The sequence below is a fragment of the Betta splendens genome, chromosome 15, assembly GCF_900634795.4.
Source record: "Betta splendens chromosome 15, fBetSpl5.4, whole genome shotgun sequence".
Lineage (NCBI taxonomy): Eukaryota > Metazoa > Chordata > Actinopteri > Anabantiformes > Osphronemidae > Betta > Betta splendens.
In genome coordinates this window covers 13101550-13121923 of record NC_040895.2, presented here as the reverse complement: position 1 = coordinate 13121923, position 20374 = coordinate 13101550, and the positions used below count along the sequence as shown (strand labels likewise).

At 46.4% G+C, this 20374-nt stretch overlaps 4 protein-coding genes and 1 long non-coding RNA gene across 14 annotated transcripts in view; 3 read left to right on the top strand and 2 right to left on the bottom strand.

Annotated features, from left to right (window-relative positions):
• The first annotated feature begins 6 nt into the window (after positions 1-6).
• Positions 7-2341, top strand: LOC114842190 (glutathione S-transferase omega-1-like). The gene is made up of 6 exons (XM_029127779.3): positions 7-148; positions 833-941; positions 1053-1275; positions 1371-1472; positions 1557-1663; positions 1917-2341. Exons 1-6 carry the CDS (start codon positions 121-123, stop codon positions 2065-2067), a joined length of 720 nt encoding a protein of 239 aa, XP_028983612.1. The 5' UTR covers positions 7-120; the 3' UTR covers positions 2068-2341.
• Positions 1686-5712, bottom strand: itprip (inositol 1,4,5-trisphosphate receptor interacting protein). 2 transcript variants are annotated; one of them, XM_029127767.3, is made up of 2 exons: positions 5557-5712; positions 1686-4610 (listed from the first exon to the last, which is right to left on the bottom strand). In XM_029127767.3, the coding sequence occupies exon 2, from the start codon at positions 4547-4549 to the stop codon at positions 2942-2944; it is 1608 nt and encodes a 535-aa protein (XP_028983600.1). In that variant the 5' UTR covers positions 4550-4610; positions 5557-5712; the 3' UTR covers positions 1686-2941. The 2 variants fall into 2 exon arrangements, with proteins under 2 accessions (XP_028983600.1, XP_040929845.1); XM_041073911.2 differs by having other exon boundaries at positions 5553-5697.
• A 377-nt stretch (positions 5713-6089) lies between these two features.
• On the top strand, positions 6090-7828 carry LOC129602927 (cholesterol 25-hydroxylase-like protein). Its single transcript, XM_029127777.3, has one exon. The coding sequence runs from the start codon at positions 6448-6450 to the stop codon at positions 7291-7293; it is 846 nt and encodes a 281-aa protein (XP_028983610.2). The 5' UTR covers positions 6090-6447; the 3' UTR covers positions 7294-7828.
• Positions 7829-7961: 133 nt separating this feature from the next.
• Positions 7962-10905, bottom strand: LOC114842188 (tumor necrosis factor receptor superfamily member 6-like). 3 transcript variants are annotated; one of them, XM_029127776.2, is made up of 10 exons: positions 10748-10905; positions 10321-10448; positions 10049-10183; positions 9779-9890; positions 9630-9688; positions 9446-9550; positions 9303-9340; positions 9123-9147; positions 8960-8978; positions 8647-8787 (listed from the first exon to the last, which is right to left on the bottom strand). In XM_029127776.2, coding segments are annotated over exons 1-10 (762 nt in total). In that variant the 5' UTR covers positions 10888-10905; the 3' UTR covers positions 8647-8786. The 3 variants fall into 3 exon arrangements, with proteins under 3 accessions (XP_028983606.1, XP_028983607.1, XP_028983609.1); XM_029127773.3 differs by lacking the exon at positions 9123-9147 and having other exon boundaries at positions 7962-8787; positions 10748-10904; XM_029127774.3 differs by lacking the exon at positions 9123-9147 and having other exon boundaries at positions 7962-8787; positions 9446-9541; positions 10748-10904.
• The window catches only part of LOC114842192 (uncharacterized), a 14423-nt gene continuing 4386 nt past the window's right edge, over positions 10338-20374 (top strand). For 2 of the 7 annotated variants that reach the window (XR_005898639.2, XR_005898640.2), the window contains exons 1-3: positions 10396-10474; positions 11426-11462; positions 12512-12657. This is a non-coding gene — a long non-coding RNA (uncharacterized LOC114842192). Of the gene's footprint in view, positions 10475-10712; positions 10840-11425; positions 11463-12511; positions 12658-20374 lie in introns of those variants that run through there. The other 5 variants (XR_005898641.2, XR_008692591.1, XR_008692592.1 and 2 more) reach the window with 5 other exon arrangements.

Below are 20374 nucleotides of genomic sequence, written 5' to 3'. Positions count from 1 at the left end.
CCCACACCGGAAGAGACGAGTACGTTTAATAAATATCGCCTCTTTTGCTCTTCCTTCACTCGTCTTACGATCAACTTGGTTGTGCGTTTGACTGCAGCTTTCACCGCCTAAAGTGAAACCATGTCCACTCAGAAGTCTTGCACCAAAGGTAAGTTGCGCGGCGACTGCTCTGGTTACTCAGTACGTCAACGGCGTTAATGCGTTTTTGTTGCGCCTGAAGTCGGCTCGGTGAGGAAAAAGTTACAGGAAATCGAATTTAGTGTCTATCTATTACCGTAAAAAGCGTCTCTAACATTCAAATATGAGTAAATGTGACATTCTGATTAACTTTTGATCAAGTTTTATTTGCTAAAAATTGCTACAATAACGGCGGCAGTATTTCTGCAAGATCATGTTTACTATATATTATGTAACACATAGGGTAACGCAGGAAAAAAAACTGCTGACTCATTGTTTAACTTTCCTCCAAGATACTAATTTCACCTATCCGTGGGCAACAGTAACACTACAGTTGTGATAAATACATGAAAGTTAACACTAGAAGACATTTAAATTGTGATTGTAAATTGTTAAATAGGCGCATCACAAAACAAAAGCTATTTGAGAATAACACTTAACCAACCTTTGTTGCATTAAATATACATAATCTTTTGTGCATTACATATACAATATAGTCTTGTTTGAGGATTGACAATAATATAACAATATATATATATATATATATATATTCTTTTGTTATACACATTACACATTAGTAGTAAGTAATCCTAAATTAGCATGCCTCTCTGCATACATATTTGTGTTTCATACATAAAATGAAAATTTCTTTCAGCAAGTGCAGCGCCTGGCCCCGTCGCCAAAGGCTCCATCAGGATTTACAGCATGAGATTTTGCCCTTTCGCCCAAAGAACCAGATTGGTGCTGAACGCCAAGGGGATCAAGTACACACCCATCTTTTGAAATCTATTTCTAACTAGAGTAGCAGTGATACCAACATGTGACATTTGCAGCAATCGTTGCTAATCTGTGTGTAACCTGCCTTTATTATTCAGGCATGACATCGTCAACATCAATCTGACGGACAAACCTGACTGGTTCCTCAAGAAGAATCCACTTGGGCTCGTCCCGACTCTGGAGACATCTGCTGGCGACGTGATATACGAGTCTCTCATCACCTCTGAATACCTGGATGAAGTTTACCCTGAGAAGAAGCTGCTTCCCTCCTGTCCATTAGCTAAAGCTCAACAGAAGATGTTAGTGGAGCATTTTTCCAAGGTACTTTAGATTGAAAGTTGCATCTAAATCTAACAGGTTCTGCTCAGTGGATTTCTCTACCCTTCCCTTCAGATTAACATCACTCGTTTCTACAGGTAATTCCGTACTTCTACAAGATTCCCACAGCGAAACATAATAAAGAGGACGTCTCAGGCCTAGAAGCGGAACTGGCAGAGAAGTTTGCCAAACTCAATGAGGTTAGTTGCAAAGTTGCACATCTGTTACTACAACTCAAAAGTGCCTTTTGTAATAGCAATTACCACATAACATTCATTTTTCAGGAATTGGTTAAAAAGAAAACCAAGTTCTTTGGGGGTGACTCCATCACAATGATTGACTACATGATTTGGCCATTTTTTGAGAGACTGTGTGTCTTTGACATGAAGCAGTAAGTAATACTTTTCTTAGAACACTTTCATAATAAATACATTTTATTTATGGTTTGCAACGACATAGTATCTTCTTCAAAAGGTACTACAAAAATATTAGTTTATAAGAAAACAACAACAAGCAAGGAATCTTCAGGAACAGAGCATACAGTCTTTTTTGTCATCTATCTTCAATGACATCTGATATGTTTGAGAGTTAATGTTTTCTAATATGGTCTCTGGAAATTGACCTGAGTCTCTTGGTCTTTTCAGCTGCCTTGACAAGACTCCTGAGTTAAAGAAGTGGACAGAGTGCATGTCCCAGGACCCAGCTGTCAAAGCCTCCGGGCACAGCGTAGACACCTACAGGGGCTTCTACAAGTCCTACTTTGACGGCAAAGCAAACTATGACTATGGCCTGTAAAATCATAATACTGATCTCAAACCGTCCATTTGTTGGCATGTTCTGGGGCCGAGATAATCTGGATTTGTGGTTGTTTTTCATACTTTTACATGTTTATATTTTGTTAAATTTCTGATTAGGCAAACAAACTACATGATACATTTTTTATTAGATGATAAGGACCTGTTTTGTTTTTCAGTGTAATGTCTGGTCCGTGACGGACAATATTGTGATAACAAAACATTTTTCAATAATCCATCCAAATGTGGCACTTACCAATAAATGGTGAATGTAATCACCTGATCTGTTTGTTCATTTCTGTATTCTGACATGGAAAGTTAGTATGTTGTGCTTTCCTGACAGGCATTACAGGATGGTCCTATAGTATTTAAGTTGAACGGTAACAACAATTTAACACCAATACCAGAAAATGTAACAGGCAACATGAACGATCTTCTCTAATAATGGAATAGCTGCCACTGATTCTGCTGCAGTATGAAGGAGAAATGCTGCTGTGCTCATTTGTAAAGTTCCATTCACACATATTGCATAGTTTGAGCTGTATTACTAGTAAAATGTTTCCAAAATGAAGTCATTTACTCAAAGTAAAAATTGTTTGTGAATGACAGTACCAACAAAAAGAAGCTAATTGACCTAATTGTTATAAAATATTTTTTTAAATGTGCCAGATTTAATGAAACACGGCTCCACTGTTTGGTTAAAACACTAAACCTAAAAAAAATCTATTACAATGTTTACCTTTATAAATACTCTTCATGTACTTGTCGCTGCATATTTTAGAGCGAGGAATGAATGGTAACTGATGTGTAAACTGAGTTCTACTCACACTTTAATTTGATAAGAGTAAAAAAAACAGACTGAACACTGTTATTGCTCACAAACTTTGATCCAGGCTGTGGTGTAAACCCCCATTGGACAAATGAGGCGTGTACTCCTGCAGGAGCACGGGTGCGTTTCTCAGCATCTCTTGGTAATGCCTTACTGTGGCCGCATAAAGGTCCGACTGCAAAACCAGAGGCCTGAACAGATTGAGGGGCTCCGCTCTACGGATGACCTCAGGCAGCTGGATCTCCTCCGGGACCTTGCGGTTTCCGATCAACGCGTGGCGGAGCGTCTTCTCCTGCAGGCTCCTCTGCAGGAAGCCGAGCGCGTCCCGCAGCCTGTGCTCCATGCTCTCTGCGAGCCACGCGGACGGACTGCTACTCAGCAACAGGTGCAGCAAAACCGTCTTCAAATGGTAGGTGGTGATGGCACTTTTCCCCGTGAGCCCAGTCTGCTTTTTGTGCAGGAACGTAACAATCTGAAGGCAGTGCAAGTGGCAGGAGTTTCCTGGAAGGCGCTTCGCAAAATGCTTCAACAAGTTCCTCTCGTAGACGGCAAACGAGAGGGGCCAGTAGGGGTCCGCGGGGGCGTCTGCGTCCGAAGGGAAGTGTGACACAAAGTAGGCGTCCGTGTCCTCCAGCTGCACCACAGGGATGATGTTCATCACAATCACCTTCCCCGAGCGGAACCGGACCTTCAGAGCACCCGCCGCATCCAGGTTGCGAAAGGTGACCTCAAAGTCGTATTTGTGAGAGATGCGCCCCCACGCTTTGGTCACGGATATCTGGAACCACCTCATGACGCGGTCTTTGGCCAAGAGAGGCGTGTTCCTGGAGCACAGCAGCTCGTCGAGGCCGCGCTCCGCCCCGGGGGCGTCGCTCCCGCCGTGCAGGAGGCACAGCACGTCGTCCCCCAGGCCGGCGGCGCCGCAGAGGCAGCCGGCGGCGCCGTCCGCGTGCACGCTTATCCTGCCGCAGCCCTGCAGGTCCGGGGGCGCGTCGGCGCCGGGGCCGCACCACAGCTGGAAGCGGAAGGAGTGCGGCTCCGGCGGCGAGAACGGCACGAGAAGGTCGCACGTCAGGGGCCGGCACGCCTTCCAGGACTCGAACATGCTGCCCACCCCCACGAAGTCCCCGACCTCCATGTCGGCCTCCCTGTCGCAGACGCTCCGGAGCGATTCCAGCAGGTCGTCGGCCAAACCCTCGACAAACTCCCTCACCCTCCAGTTTTCATGGGCTGAGGCGCGCGTGCACTTGTGACAGAAGCTGCTCAGGATGTCCTTATCGAGGACCACTGTGCTGGGGGTGATAGAGCCACTCTCCAACAACGCATCTTCATCCTCAGCGGGCCGGATCTCAGCGTCGGCCGGGTCGACCCGGCACAGCTCGATGGTGAAAAATATGACGAACGTCACGGTGCTCCAAAGGCACCAACTGTAAGCTTCCTCTGCGCCGGGTTCCTCCTGCTTGGAGCCCGACTGTGAAAGCTCCAGCTCCAACCGGGCCTTCTCCATCTCCAGCCTCTCCTCGCGCTCCCGCATCCGGGCAATCAGCTCCTCATCCTGGTCCCGGAGGGAGGCGTTCTCCTGAGGGAAGAGCAGCGGGTGGTTCAAAATGGCGGCCGCCACCACCACGCACACCCGTGCTATGGCTCCCTGCATCTTCAGCTAGTTTCTTTCCCACACATTCAACCGTGACGCAGGAATGAAGGCGGCCCAGATCCTAAAACAAAAACAGATGGAAGAAAAGTGGACAAACATTCCTGTATTCACTTTAAAGGTTTAGTCATTGTTCTGAAGCGGGCCACTCAGCAGGGGCAGCACCGAGTGCATGTCTAAATATAGAGTCAGGGGCCTGAGTGAGTGACGCACTGGTCCGGTATCAGACTGTGGGAGGAAGGAAGATGGAGTCTACTTGACCCCCTGTCCCCGAGCATCACCCTGTCTGATCCCCATTTAGTTTTAACTTTTACATCCTGTTAACGTTTTAGAAAAATGAAACTACCCCAAACACACACACACACGCACGCCTCCGCCAAGCGTCAAAAGGAAGTACAAATATATCATGATGTGAGTGCAACATCATGTTATCATGAAAGCTTAAAAGGAAATTATTATGAAATGAAAGAGAAAGAATCCTTAGTGCATATGTGCACATACATGTACATCAACTACTCTGACTCCTTCTGATGCTTTTTTGTCTGTGTAAAAGTAAAATGCACTTTCGGCTTCGTAATAAAAAGTAGTACATTATTGGCTACAGGCCATTTTATAATATTGTGGTTTTATTGAATTCTATGAAAGCCGCGCAGCCATACACAGTTTTAAGTGTTGCTGTTGGAGTAAGAGGTTTTTTTTCCTCAAACCCAAAAGCTTCAGGGCGTTTGGAAAATCAGAGTAGATGACCACAGTCTGTTACTATGACACGAGTGATGTCGTTCACGCGCCGCGTGCCAGGTCGCCGCCTCTGTTGTCCTAGCAACAAAATAACCGAGAAACTGCGATCTGTACGACGTTTAGAAATAAAAACCAAAAAGTGTCTTTGAAGGAATAAGACCCATCAACCAGCCGGCGACCTGTTGCATAACCTGGACAGCGTCGCCGGACGAGCGCGTAAGTTTCTGTTTGGCCACAAAGACGCACGCGGTGAACGACGCGGACGCACCTACCTTCGCAGAGGTCAGCGATTTAAACCATAACGGTAAACGTCACGTGGCGGTCTCCCTGGAGAAAGCAGCCTCCTCCTCAGGCCCATCGCCATCATCAGCACGGCGTGAACGAGCGAGGGAACAGTCACACCGCTCGTTCTAAGCTCATTTCCTGATTTGAGCGCTCCACCCGTGGAGCCCGAGCCCGCCCCGCTTCCTGCGCGTAATCCGTTTAAAGCGGCGACAAGGCGTCAACACGCGCTACGTCCAGCACACAGCACCCTAATGTGTGACTAAACATCACGTTATAAGACTAAACACAGCAAAGCACGATCTGGGTGCGAAACATATCTACGTAATTTAAGATATTGTGTATTAAAGTGGTTAAATGATGGTTTTCCGTGTACCTAAAGATACAAAATGAAGCACTAGATATTCATTTAGACTTGTTCGTTTTTCCAAAAAGTTATGAAGTTATATTTAGAAACAGGACAAATGTCCACAGTGTGGCTAAAAATACTTGATGGTCAGAATCATTTACATCCACAAGGGGGCGACTGCAGGAGGAGCAAGGGGCACAGACTGAATACAAGAGGATGTTTGTTGGGTGCATTAATAATGTTGAGTAGGAAGAGAGAAGAAATAATGATGAAAACAGTGAAGTATTTTCATTCCTTGGCCCACACAGTTACAGCTGCTCTGCATCTTGACTGTGACCTTGAAGGTCCCACGGATTATAATATTTATGAACAGCTGCCAATAACACTGTTGCTGTAGTGATGACAACAGCATTGGAAATGAACTTCCCGCGAATATATGAATCATCTACAAAACACAAAACTGCTAAAGCGTTATTTGGCAGCATCGCGTCGTGCAAACGCCGCAGGAAGCGCATTTTAAGGACGTTGTGCAATGTCACGGCAGCGCATCCCTTCAGTACCAGTGCAGCGCTGTGGAAGGATGACAGACGCGGAGAGCGGACACTTCATGCAGGCGGCGTGGGACGCGGTGAAAGGACGCCGGGGCCTCCTGCAGTCGGCGTTCTTCCCGGTGGGCTTCTCTCTGACCGTGTACCTCAGCTGCTGTCTGCCCTACCTGTGTCTGGACTGGCTCTGCCCCAGGGTGGCCCTGCTACGTCGCTTCAAGATCCTGCCCCACAGCAAAGTGACCCGCGCGCTCGTCTGGCGGTGCTTTTGCAAAATAGTCTCCAACCACGTCTGCTTGGTTTTCCCGCTGTCCCTCGTCCACTGGTACTGGAACCCGATCACCCTCCCGCCGCTGGCCCCGGGGGTCCCGTCCGTGGCGGCGGGCGTGCTGGCCTGCCTTCTCCTCTTCGACACGCAGTACTTCTTCTGGCACCTGCTCCACCACAAGGCGCCGTGGCTCTACCACTTCGCCCACAGGGAGCACCACCTCCACACGGCCACCTTCTCCCTGATGACAGAGGACACGGGCGCGTGGGAGCTGCTGAGCCTCGGCTTCTTCTCCACGCTCAACGCCGCGCTGCTGGGCTGCCATCCGCTCACCCAGATGCTGTTCTTCGTGGCCAACATCTACCTGTCTGTGGAGGCTCACTCGGGCTACGACTTCCCCTGGTCCCCGCACAGACTGGTGCCCTTCGGCCTCTACGGAGGCGCTCGCCACCACAGCCTCCACCACATCAGCCTCAAGGTGAACTACGCGCCGTACTTCACTCACTGGGACAGACTTCTGGGCACGCTGAGGACGGACGACATGAACAAACAGAAACGCCTGTAGGAGGAGGTGATAATCTGAGTGTCTGGAGGATGTTTATCTGTATTTTCTATCAAGCAGGTAGATGTATTAAAATTGACAAGGAATCAAATCTGCAACAATGTATCTATTTTAGATCATTTCTCTTAACATAATAAGCAGCATCTGTCCTTTTTCTTGGTTTTCTACTTCTAGATTATTCTAATGTGCTACAAATACCTCATAATAGAACAAATTATTTGTGTGAAATTGAACCAGAAGGGATGTTTCTGTAGCAGTATTAAGGATGTGTCTGATTGTCTGTAGATCTTTCAAGAGTTCAGTTACAAGCGGTGTCTGGGTGCTGTTACATTACAAAGCAGGGTTCTGTTCTGCACTATGGGATGTTAAAGGTGAACGAGGACACAGTGATACCAGTGTCGCAATGATGAGAAATGAAAGCAGACATGGTAATGAGCCCAACTGGAACAATTGGGCTTAAGTTTGTTTCCTTCCTCACACATTTTACATTAGGTCTTTTTATGGTGATTTAAAGCGTTTTTATTTTTCAGATCCCCAACTGTGTAGACTTTTTTAGGTGAAACTTCTAAATCTATTAATGTAGCTGCATTACTACATACATTGAATTATGTTGTTACAGAATTTACAATACAATTATTTTTTTACCAGACAAAACAAGTCAGAACCAGCCATACATACATGCTGTATTTTAATTTAAGATTTGTAAGACCAATTGCAACGTTAGTACAAATAACACATGATCACATCGCATAACACATCAATGTACTGTAGGTAAAAAAAAGAGTAATTGTAATCTTATTTTGTTCTATTCTAATCCATTTTATAGCATCCAGATTCAATAAAGCCAGAAAAACACTTATTTATACTTATTTACAGCCACTTGCGGAAGAATTCAGAGCCTTCCTTTGCACTCTACATACAATAGCCTGCAACTGCAAAGGAGAAACATGACATTCTCACCGTAAATGTAACAAAAGCCTAAAAGCTGCGTAAAGCTTACGAGGTCCCAAAACATATGTTGCATGCTGGAGCAACAAACGACAACCACAGATGACAGATGACAATAAAATTAGAGCAGTCTTCCAAACCTCTAGAGGCAAATCTGAGACCACATGTCCAACAGGTGAAGTTTGACTCTGCAATTCAAGTGCCATGTCACAGCTGGGTAAAAATAACAATTCATTATCTATACATGATGTATTCACACAGAGTGGTTCGATGCTGCAGCGATTTCTTTTCTCAATATGCTTTTAACAGCCTCTGATTTGTCTCTCATATTGTTGTTATTTAGCATTTGGATCAGCTTCCTAGAGGCTTCCCTTCCATTTTTTTCTGTCCAGATTTTTAGTAATTCTAGCGTCTGCGACTGAACATCATTAGGGCGATTTAATTTACAAGACTCTATATCGTTTTTTGGTATGCCACTACGCATTGCTAAACGCTCCATTTCCTTCCATCCAATTGTGTCTGCAATGTCAGGCAGGTGAGGATAGAGATCTGAAAGTAATATAAAAGACAAGAATATTTATGAAAAGTGAATCAGTACCACCTAGCTTGACACACATGACTTCATGGGCAAAGAGTTTTCGCATCAACCAATCAGGTAATTTAAAATGTAAACAAAGTAACAATAACACTCAGTTAAACCATGTTCTGGAGCGTTTCTTACCAATCAGAGGCAGCTCCTCCTGAGAAGCAGAAGAAAAATCTATGTTAATAGAACATTTTCAACTTTAATACGAAACCGCAAGAAGATTCACAACAAACACATCATGTCACGAAAACATAACCGCAAACGAAGTACACTGACAGCAGGGAGCGCAGAAACTGACCTTCACTTCCTACAAAATGGGACCGCTATGTAAGCATTAGAGGAAGGAGGACAGACAGATGTGTTTATCATACAAGTACATGTGTGTGACTGTGGATGGCAAGAAAGGTTAGGTAGAGCTATGAAAAGCAAGTAAGAACGAGTTGGAGAATTTAAAGAATCACAGTGGAGAATGACTCACCTCAGGCTTGACTGAAACGGGAAGGCTCCGATTATTCCCTAATGAGAAATTATCCAAAAAGACAGAAAAGCAAAAAATAAATCTCAGTGTTCTTGAAACAAACGATAAATAGAAAAATTACCACATGTAAAAGAAATACTCACGTTTCTTGTTTCTCCATAATAGAAAACCTGTTACTGCTAATGCAGCAGCCAGAAGTATTCCCACAACAGAGCCGGCTATTACTCCTGCGAGATCTCCTAATTCACCTGTAAAAAGCTGTTTGTGTTTAAAAATGATACATGGATTCATGGCATCATGATGCAGGAGCGCTACTGGATGCCTTACCTTTGCAGACAGTGTTTAGTGTGGGTGTACAGGGGCTTTGGACGCCTTCACTACCACATCTTGAACAAAAACAAACACAACAAAACACAAGCATGAGTGACCCAATCACAACCGCATACTTCTGCACATCTGGAAGGGGTAGAACTTACTGGCGACAAGGCTGGCAGACTTTGCAGTCGCCTGAATCACAGTAGTGATCGGCTGCACATCTACATTTAGTGTTGCTGGCAGAGGTGCAGGGTTCATCCACCTCTAGACCGGCTGCAAGGACAGTTGCAACCATGTGAAGGACATTGGAGTGAAAAGAACAAACGGTTTATTAATTATTACTTACTATGTATTAGTACCCGTATGATTCCCATTTTAGTTTAGTTTCGTTTAGTTTAGTTTTTAGGTTCACTGGATTAAAGAGAACGCACCATGTTGATGATCACATGATCTACAGGGCTGGCACGATGCGTCGCTGTTCGGTTCACTGTTGTATGTTCCTCTCTCACAGTATGTGCACTTCGTATCATTTGGTACGTCGCTGCAATGGCTCGACCGGTACTGACCTGCAGTGAAACGAAATGATCGGTTGGGGACGTTTGTGATACAGTCGTCCAGATGACACAAACATAAACACTGCTACTTGTTGTACGCGGTGGCTGAGATATGGATCGGAACACCGTGAATCGGGTTTGACGCTCACCCGCAGCACATCTGCAGCAGGTCCTTCCGTTAATCACGTAGGTGCCGTCCACGCACGCGGACCTTTTGCTCCGCGATAAGCCGTCGCGCGCGTTCCCGTGTTGATGGGAAGAGGCTGAACACGCCCATCTGCGAGCGGGAAAACGAAAGTGAAAGTAAGACACAGAAATATACTTATTCTCTAAAGCAGGCAGCCGTTTACTTTCTGCTATATAAAAAATACGTATTAAGTCTGTTTGTGCTTAGTTGTAATGCTAACGGTTAGCTAACTTACTATTTAAGTCAACGGTTATGGCGACTTCTTCAACGCCCTAATGTTTCCCTTCCGCCGCTTCCACCAAAGCTTAGCGGCTACTTTCACGTAACGTTACACGAACTGCGCGACCGTGGCCACAAACCTCACCCACAAACGGATCAAATCTACTTACTGCGACACGAAGTGCGTAAATACAGCCAGGAGCAGGACCCACGCAGCAAAGCAGAGGCCTGACGCCATCATGGAATAAACACGTACAAAACGGTACAAGGAGGCGCTTGTTCTCGGGAGGAGGCGGGAGGGGCTTTTCATGGGGAGAGTTCTCACTGTACAGGGAGTACAAAACAGTCCCGCTAGGGCCTGTCACAGTATTACTAATGGATAACAGACAGTGGGGGGTTATGGTAAATGTAGATTATAATTTAGTACTCTTTCAAATTCTATCTGTCTGTCTGCCTGCCTGCCTATCTATCTATCTATCTATCTATCTATCTATCTATCTATCTATCTATCTATCTATCTATCTATCTATCTATCTATCTATCTATCTATCTATACTACCTACCTACCTGTCCTACCTACCTCTAATCTCACTCGTGTTAGAATGGGTTCAACCATCAGGGGGCGCCATTTCTCTGTTTATACCGTTCTGGCTTCTGTGAAGGGTTTTGTTTCTGTAGATTGGGATCCATTAACAAAATAAGATATTTTTTTGGTCAATGCAATGTAGGAGTTGCGCTAACTGCAACACAGTGCTCACGTTTCAACCACAACTGCAGCTTTTGCGTTTCTTTCCCATAATAGTATTACCAGCTACTGACTCAAAAGGTCTTTTCCTGTTCCTGAACAGGAAACCAACCACACGAGATACAGAATAGGTGATGCAGGTAAGCTGCAGAACCTCTGCACAGCTGTGTTGTGGCATCTTTATCCCTTCACGCAGTTGTCTAACACTGAGTCAGCTTTACTGGCCAAGTGTGTGTGCTCGACTCATGACAGGCCAATGCAAACAAATGACAGCTATGTCAAAGCAAGCTGGTGTATGTGTGTAGTTGGGCACATGATAAATGAGCAGCCACTTAATAAGTAACCTGATATATATACGGTTGGATTTTTTGTGGTGGTGTATGTCTACATTAGTCCAGTTTTCAGCTTGACTGCATTTTGACTGTATAACTAATTTAAAATATAGGTACATTTTCCTGCACAAGGATTTATTTTAATGTGTATTATGTGATGCCATGCAGAAAACAGCTGTAACATTTGAATAGCTCAGAGGATGAAGTATAGTTTTTATGGAGATTTCTTGACTTTTCCTTTAGCATCAGGGAGGTTGACTTATGTTTTTTTGATAAAATGTTTGAAAAATTTGAAGACTGAATTTGGCAACATGCATGCCGCCTCCAGCATGAATAGTAATGTCTCTGTGTCCTTTAACTTTTATGTCTGGAACCATCCTCTGTTGTATACATAGATTTATAAATAAACATCTCTGTCTTAATTTTGCAGTAATGAATATAGATATCGTATAAGATAAACATTTAAAATCATAATCAAGAGAATCATATTTCAACAAACCTGACAGTGATGTTCTGTCAGTAGTGGTGTTGGACATGGTCCTGGCACAACCACATGCACTTGGTGGTGCGTCATGCTATTTGTGTGGGCTAATGCCTAACGTAATAATAGCGGATAAAACTGCTACCAGTGCGCTGAACGAGGGCCCTGCTGCTACAAAACCAAACAGCTGCAGAGCCGCCACCAGAGAAGCGGCGCTCATAGAATTCAGGCCTGTGGAAAGACATTATCATCCACGGCCAGCGCGTTCTGCTTCTCATCGCCTCCGGGTCTCACACAGAATAAGGCGGCGTAATAGCTCCGCTGAGATGGAGGGGAGGAAAAATAAAATAGAAAAAGACAATGTTTTTGTTGTTAGGAGGAAGCTGCTGGAAGGGACTGTGCTGCAAATCCTCCCCGGGGACGTGGAAGCGAGGGGAAAAGCAGGTAGCAGCCCCTCTCTTTGGCTCAAAGAGGCTTCGCTGGTCGTCTGTGCTGAAGTTCATTAATGCTCTTCCACTGTAGGTAACGAAATTCACAATGGATCTCTGCCTTTTTTAGAAAGTGGGTCACAAGAGCATTAACTCAAAAGTCATAATAACGAGCCCATTTCTGACATCTAGAAGCATTATTGTGTGCATGTCTGCAACCCACTTTCTATCAGCTCAAGTGTTCCCCCTTAAGTAGACTTTTGTGTGTGCGTTTGTTCATTTTAAACTGCACGCGTTTTTGTGGAAGCCTGCTTCGTATCCAAATTCTTATTCAACTTGAGCCGTTGCACTTCCTTGATAGAGCCAAAGCTCTTAGGCCTACAGGTAGTAATCATAATCCATGAATGCACTCACACGGAATGTGAAAACTATATTTCCAACAGGGATTGACTTTGCGCTTTCAATTGAAGATAGCTGTGCTCCTTCAACTTTCAACATTTAAACACAGCTGCCGTGACAGCTTTCACTTCTTCCATCTTCAAGTGCATTTTGGAAGCGTTCACCTTAAAGAGATCCAGACTAACAAACTTCAGAGCTTTGGTTTTCAGCTGGAAATCAATGCGGAGGAAGTACAACATACTAAGTCATCGTCTGGGAAAGAGGGCAAAGCTGATGCTTCTTTGCACACAGAACAGGAAAAGAGTCACGCTGCTCTTAAAATACAGGAAATAACCTCTGCGCTGGTGACGCAGATCTCAGGGGAAAGCTGATCTGAGGCACTGTACACTGTGCAACATGCTGAGGACAGGCTCACTCTCACGGCGGCACATTTGCTTAACGGCTGCTTGGTGCCGTAAATTAAAACAAAAGATGTGCGAATGTGTTCACTGGGAGCGGCGACAAGCCCGCCGTGTTGTTCTCTCCCTTTGCATCGGCTTACGCATATGCAAGCGAGCTGAAAAGGCAAACTGTAAATCTGCAAAGCTGCCACCAGGCGATGCGTCCACCGCCACATGTCCAGAAACCTGCCGACGGGAGCCGAGCGGATCCGTGGACCGGGCACAACGGAGAGATGTTCTGATCCAAACGGCGCCGAGTGCCGTTCTCCAGCACAGACGAAAAAAAAGAATAGCTCCGGCTGAATATCCCACAGAGAGGGATTTATTGGGAGTATTGGTATTGTAAAAATCCGGTTAGGGACTGAATGAAAACAGAGCAGCAGCGTGGAAAGACTGGGCTGAGCCAGCGGGCCAGGACGAACCGATTCCAGCGCCGCATGTCCTGTCCTTTACCTGTCCTCTGCCTCCTCTGAGTGGCTCCACGCCGTTGTCCTCTGGCTAAACCATTACATCAAACCACTGTGTCCTCAAGGACAACTTCGCTCTCATTTCTGAGTCCGGCCTCATCCAGAATGTTGGACCGGTTAACGCACGTGCGCAAGTCCTAGAGGCGCTGCTGAGTTTGCTAATAACTATATACAGTATATCATCTGAACAACCTGTAGGTATGAGCCTGTCTGAGCTGTCAGTCCATCACACACACACACACACACACACACACACACACACACACACACACACACACACACACACACACACACACACACACACACACACACACACACACAAACACACACACCTTGACCTAACTGGGAAACACTGATCTGTGTTTGCGCGAGCACAGACATGCACAATCCCTTAAAATAATGATCAGATGGGCTGATTTTGTTTAGGCGCCCATCACCGACTGTACTTTACTTTTTCTGTTTGTCGAACTACTGCATTTTCACTTCGGTGAAATGGATCCACCCCTGTGAGAACATTTCATTTTACTGTACATGAAACTTTACTCATTCACCCACACAGAAAAAACACACATAAATTTGTGATCATACACGCACACACACACACACACACACACACACATACACACACACGCACGCACACACACACACACACACACACACGCACACACACACACTACTCACACTGCATTAACACACAAAGCTATCACCTCCCACACACCAGCCTGGAAAATATTAACCTTTTCATCTCACATCAGCTTTTGGGTCTAACTTCGTGCATCACGCTCGCATGCCTGCGGACACATGTCACGCTGCACACACGATGCGGCTTTTGGGCGTGTGCACGTTGATACAGATGGACATACTTCTGCAGACATCTCGAAGGAGCTTCAGAGAATTCAGGGAGTGGAAAGTCATTTGGTTAAAGAGGAGCAAATGGCAGGAAATGAGAATCATTGACTCTCCCCTGTGACTGAATTTGCAGTCTGTGCCTAAAATCATCTGGGGGAAGAAAGAAAACAGAAAGTTCGATAGCAGAGAGAATGTTTGAGCGTCTATAAATAGAAGCTCCACGTTTGAAATCATTCTGAAAGGCACGTTCATCTGTTATTCAGCTCACATTGCTCCATGTTTATCAAAATGGGTGAAAGAAATCTTGTTTTTTTTGTTACCGGAACTGAAAACAGGCTAAACTTTGTATTTGTGAAAGCACGATACAAAGTCTTTTAGGCGCTTTTTGAAATAACACACAATCACTCACAATGTGCTGCATCAGCGTGCAACCGAACACGTAAAACTGTAGTGGCTCCAAAAGCTGAGCTGATATTCCTGTGAAGCATAAATCTGTTCAGTCGCTCGGATGCAAATCTAATTGTCTTAGATCAGCAGCTACTGTATGAGCCACCTGCTTTGGGCGCAGCTTGACTACCCTCAGACAAAGAGGCTTTAAAGAGCGCCTCTCACGTCCCCTGCAAACCTCCATCCCAGACATTTAGCACAACCAACACTGACGAAACGCGCGCGAGACATTAACCAAAACAAACAGTGCGTCGGCCGCCGACGGGGGGAGGAAGCCTTTTGTACCAAAAGGTGTACGAGCCCTCATTCATAATTCAGAGGCGTCGCAGCGATGCGAGCGAGGAGCGGGCGAGGAGCGGGCGAGCGAGGAGGGCGCATCTGTCTGCATTACGCCAGCGTTGCCTCCGCGTTGCATCACCCTCCTGGGTGGTTCGTTTTCCAGACTTTAATACGCTCCCTATCAGCTTCACTCGGCTCGTGGTCTAATTTCAGCCTCAGATAAGAGCCTGTATTTGTCAGCCCGCTCCTTTAGCCCGTCACACGGCCTGAAAGTGGGTCCTCGGCCTGTGATCTTTGCAGGACTGAGCCGAAGCCTGTCTATACGCTCCCCCTGATTGTTCAGCCCTTCAACATCCCAACTAAGGATATGATGAACCCTCAGTGCTAAACTGGATCCCCATCCCCCCACACACACATGTAAAGCTGTCTCCCCACACAAAGAGAGGCGCATGTGCCTTATTACACACACACACACACACACACACACACACACACACACACACACACACACACACACACACACACACACACACACACACACACACAGCTGGCTGCTGGTCTGTCTGACCTACTTTATTTCAGTAGGCTGCTCTAACGGAGGGAGCCAGTGTGGTGTATTATCTGGCTGCATCTGATTTGCATTTCTGCCCTGTCACTGGCAGATGGCACCAGTGGTCGAGAGCAGAGCTCTTTTTTGGGGGGGGGGCTCTTGTCACACATGCACATAAATACTGTACTACAGATGCTACACATTCATGCAGACGCTTAAAGATCCACGTCTGACTAACTTCACACTTGGCCGTGGTTTTGTCAGGTTCAACCCAAACATGCTTGGTGTGTAGGGATGTGCAGGTGGAGAACAGGCTGCACCTGTGGTCCAGCACACGGGTGCGTGCGTGCAGAGCGTGTGGAGCCGCGTCCTCTCAACTGTACCGTTCGGTTTACACCCTGTGCTCTTGCACTATTCATGATTAATAGGAAGGAAGTGATGAATCACACTCACTTATTTGTGGTAGTGGTGAGTGTTCAAGCACAGAAAGGGCCTTTCTTTCTCACTGTGTCTCGTTCAGGCTCACGTACACACACACACACACACACACACACACACACACACACACACACACACACACACACACACACACACACACACACACACACACACACACACACAGCACGCTCGCTCGCTCGCTCTCTCTAGAAATCACAGAGGAAGTGAACTGACATGAAACCTCAGCACTTTGTCATCTTGTATCTGATGGAAGTCTCTGTCATGGTTGAAATCATTCAGAAAGCGCCCGGCGTTGGCTTTGTTGTGACAGAGCAATGGCGTGTTTACATCACTGCCACGGCCGAGGGAAATGCGCTCGGTGTCGCCGAGGTGAGAGCTCGCGTGCGTGTTGCTACTGTACGTCTTTGTGCGTCGCACAATACTTACACTGCAGCTTCGCCTCCTCGCCCTGCTTCACTTGGAGCCTGCTGTAAATCGTTTGCAGGTGACGAGTACAGTATGTGTCCTAGATGTGTGCGAAGCCTCTGACATTTACTTAAACGTGTCATCGCTTCGTTCGCCCTCGACTACAGGAACCGAAGCGGGCGTTCATTTCATGTGTGACCCACATACAGCGGGCCAACAATGGGAAGGTGCACTTGAACGGAGCTGGTTGTGCACCACCACCACCACCCGAGAACATGGGGATCCTCACACACACACACACACACACACACACACACACACACACACACACACACACACACACACACACACACACACACACACACACACACACACACACACACACACATACTGTAATCATGCACACATGCATATGTACGCAATCACCCTTGATTTGGAGACAGGAAATATCAGGGTGCGCTGTCTCTCTCTCTCTCTCTCTCTCTCTCTCTCTCTCCCTCTCTGTCTCTCTCTCTCTCTCTCTCTCTCTCTCTCTCTCTCTCTCCCTCTCTGTCTCTCTCTCTCTCTCCCTGCTCTCTCTCTTTCACACGCACACATACACACATGTAACCGTTATTTAAGGGTGTGGGGACACTTTCCATGCGGTTTGAGTGGTTGAGCTTTGCAATTGTAAAGTGTGAAACAACAATCTGGCAGATGTGCTGTACGCAGAGACGCAAGTGGCTGAAGTGGAGAAGGGGGGAAGGCCAATTAGTTTGCGGCTCGGTGTAATGTCCAAAAAAAGAACGCGGCAGCTTTGTCACGGCAGCGAGCGGCGTCTCGCAGAGGCTGACGGAAAAATGGTGACAGTGGGATCATTTTATTCTCAAAGTTCAGAATCGCGGCCCAAGTTCAGACTGAACGCTACTCATGCTTAAAAATCCTCCCTTCCTTCCTCCTCTGTCTTTGGCTTTCGCAATCTTCTTTGACACGGCCATCTCCTCTCTGACTCATCCCTCAGGTCTCAAGTGTATTGTGGCGAGCCGCTGTCAGATTCGCTCCGCATTTATACCCGTCTTCTCCGCCGCATCTCGCCGTCCACGCCTTCCCCATTCCAGTTTGCGCTGCGTCTGTTACTCTTTAACAAGGTTAAGTTCCAGTTTGATGTAGACGGTTTCAATAATTCAGACTCCCAATTAAACATGAATGAAAGCAGTTAAAAAAAAAGAAAATGTGAATATATATATGTAAAATATGCGCAGTGTGTCAATGTTGTGAGCAGAAATAGATTAAATGAAATATTTGCGAATATAAATCAGACATTCTCTCATACGAAAGACTAGTGGTTAACTCACGCAGCCGAGTCTACGAATCGTGCTTGAGCTTTAACAACGTTAAAGAGAAATCTGTGTTAGCGCTTTTAATGAACTTAATGCACCCTTCAAGGTCAGGCGAGAGAAGCAGCGGTGGAAGAGCAGCGCTGTAGATAATTCACCTTTTGCCCTTTATTTTTCCTCCAACAGAATCATCGTCATCGTCACTTCGTGGCATCGTGCCCGTTCTGTTCGCACGTGCAATGGTGTCATTTTTACCCCAAAACCTTTTAGCTATGCAACAGTTTGGGCTTTTCATGTCTACCTTAATAGCTTGAAACGGATGCAAGTGGAACTGACATAAGCCTCAGTGTTTATCCCTCATTGTGTGTGTGTGTGTGTGTGTGTGTGTGTGTGTGTGTGTGTGTGTGTGTGTGTGTGTGTGTGTGTGTGTGTGTGTGTGTGTGTGTGTGTGCGTGCGTGCGTGTTCTCATTCCACTATCGGTGTTTGTTTGGGGTTAAAAGCCCCTGTGTCTCTGCGGGTGTTAGCGGGGGTCATCTAAACCGGATCTGCGGCAGAATCTGTTGAGAGGCGCATCCATAATCTGTAGCTGGCTTTGTGCTCCCAGATTAAAGCGATGATGTTTTAAAACCTTTCTCGCAGCCACAATATGCCTTCGCCTTCCCTACGCAGCGTGCGCGCGACGGCGGATCCGCGCGGCCGGGTTCACGAAGAGGACGCCTTCCCCGCTATTTATGAAACGGAGAGCTTTAGCACATTATCTGAGACGACATTATCTATTAATTTGCCATCAGCGTGGTGTAGCTATAGCGTATCTTCACCAGTGTTTGAGGGGAAACAGCTGCTAATCCTAATCCCCCGTCTCCCCCTCACGGGATTCTGTCAAATCACAGGCCCTTTAAAAAGCTGTGGCTGGCTGGTTCCAGGGCTGGTTGAGTGGCTGGCTGACTGGCAGCCTTTAAATGAGAGGACAGACTACACTTACCCTCTCTGGTGACTGACACTGCACCAGGCCTTAGTTCGTACCACTATGTAAATACACACAGCAGAAATATCTGCTGCAGAGGTCGCCTGCATCCAGCCCGGTCAAAATAGATTCACGCATAAACATGTTCAGACAAACAGCTTATGTCAGATGCTTTAACGAACGTTCCACATTTAACCTGTAATGTTTGGTGCTGTGGAAAACAAGCCTTGATATATTTTTTTGATTTTGAAGTTGTGTAGTTGCAGCTCAGGTGCGTCTAGTTTGAGTTTTCATGTCTAGAAACCTTTTCGCCGGGCTTATTTCCAGGTTTCATTCTAAGCTACGCTAATTGTAGCATCTCTAATTTTCAAGTCATGGGATGTGTTTCTCATGAGCACTTCTCAAAATATCAACTTATGGCTTCATGCTTCCTTCATCAAGCACTTCAACTTCTCCTAAAGCGTATGCAAACTATGAAAACAGCAGCTTCGAATCAACAGCTGCTTTATCATCGCAGCAAAAACAGCCGTCAGATCTGGTTTTGCTCTTTCAAAATCATGGCCGTCTTCCTGTTATAACTACAGGAACCTGAGTTTGGGAGCTCGGATTCCTTCATCCTCTACCAGCTCTCCAGATGCACGGCACACGCTCTTTAGATGCATCTCATGAACTGTAAAACCCTGAAGCAATTTCTCCCCCCTCAAACTCCGAAATGACTAAACTTTCGCACTCCAGTGCAAACACTAATATCAGCCTTGTCCATCAGTCACTCTCGCATCAGTCATTTCAGATAACGACTCTCAGCTGGGAAAGACAGAGAGCAGAGGCGCAGCGAGCGGAGCGCGTCAGCCAACGCGCCCCCTGTTCTGGCTCCGCGAGGATGAGGCGAGTGCGCGTAACTATCAGTTATCAGCGCGAGGATTAGGGACTGTCATCAGGAGGTATATGCCTCATATTACCCTCCTGATGACACCAGAGAGAGCGGGAGGAGAGCGAGGAGGAGGAGGAGGAGCAGGCTCGGGGGGAGGATTACAGCTGCTGTAAGATTTCAGGGTAAAAGTCAGGTAGAGAACAGAGCCTGTCAAAGTAAAGCAGAGAAACGCATCGTCTCTGCCGTGTGAACCCTCGTCTGCACACGGACTCAATGTGTGAAGCGCCCGCAGCAGGGCCACTTTTCACTAGTGGGTGTCTCCCACTGAAGGCCAAGCTACACGGACGTGTGTGGAGACGTGTCG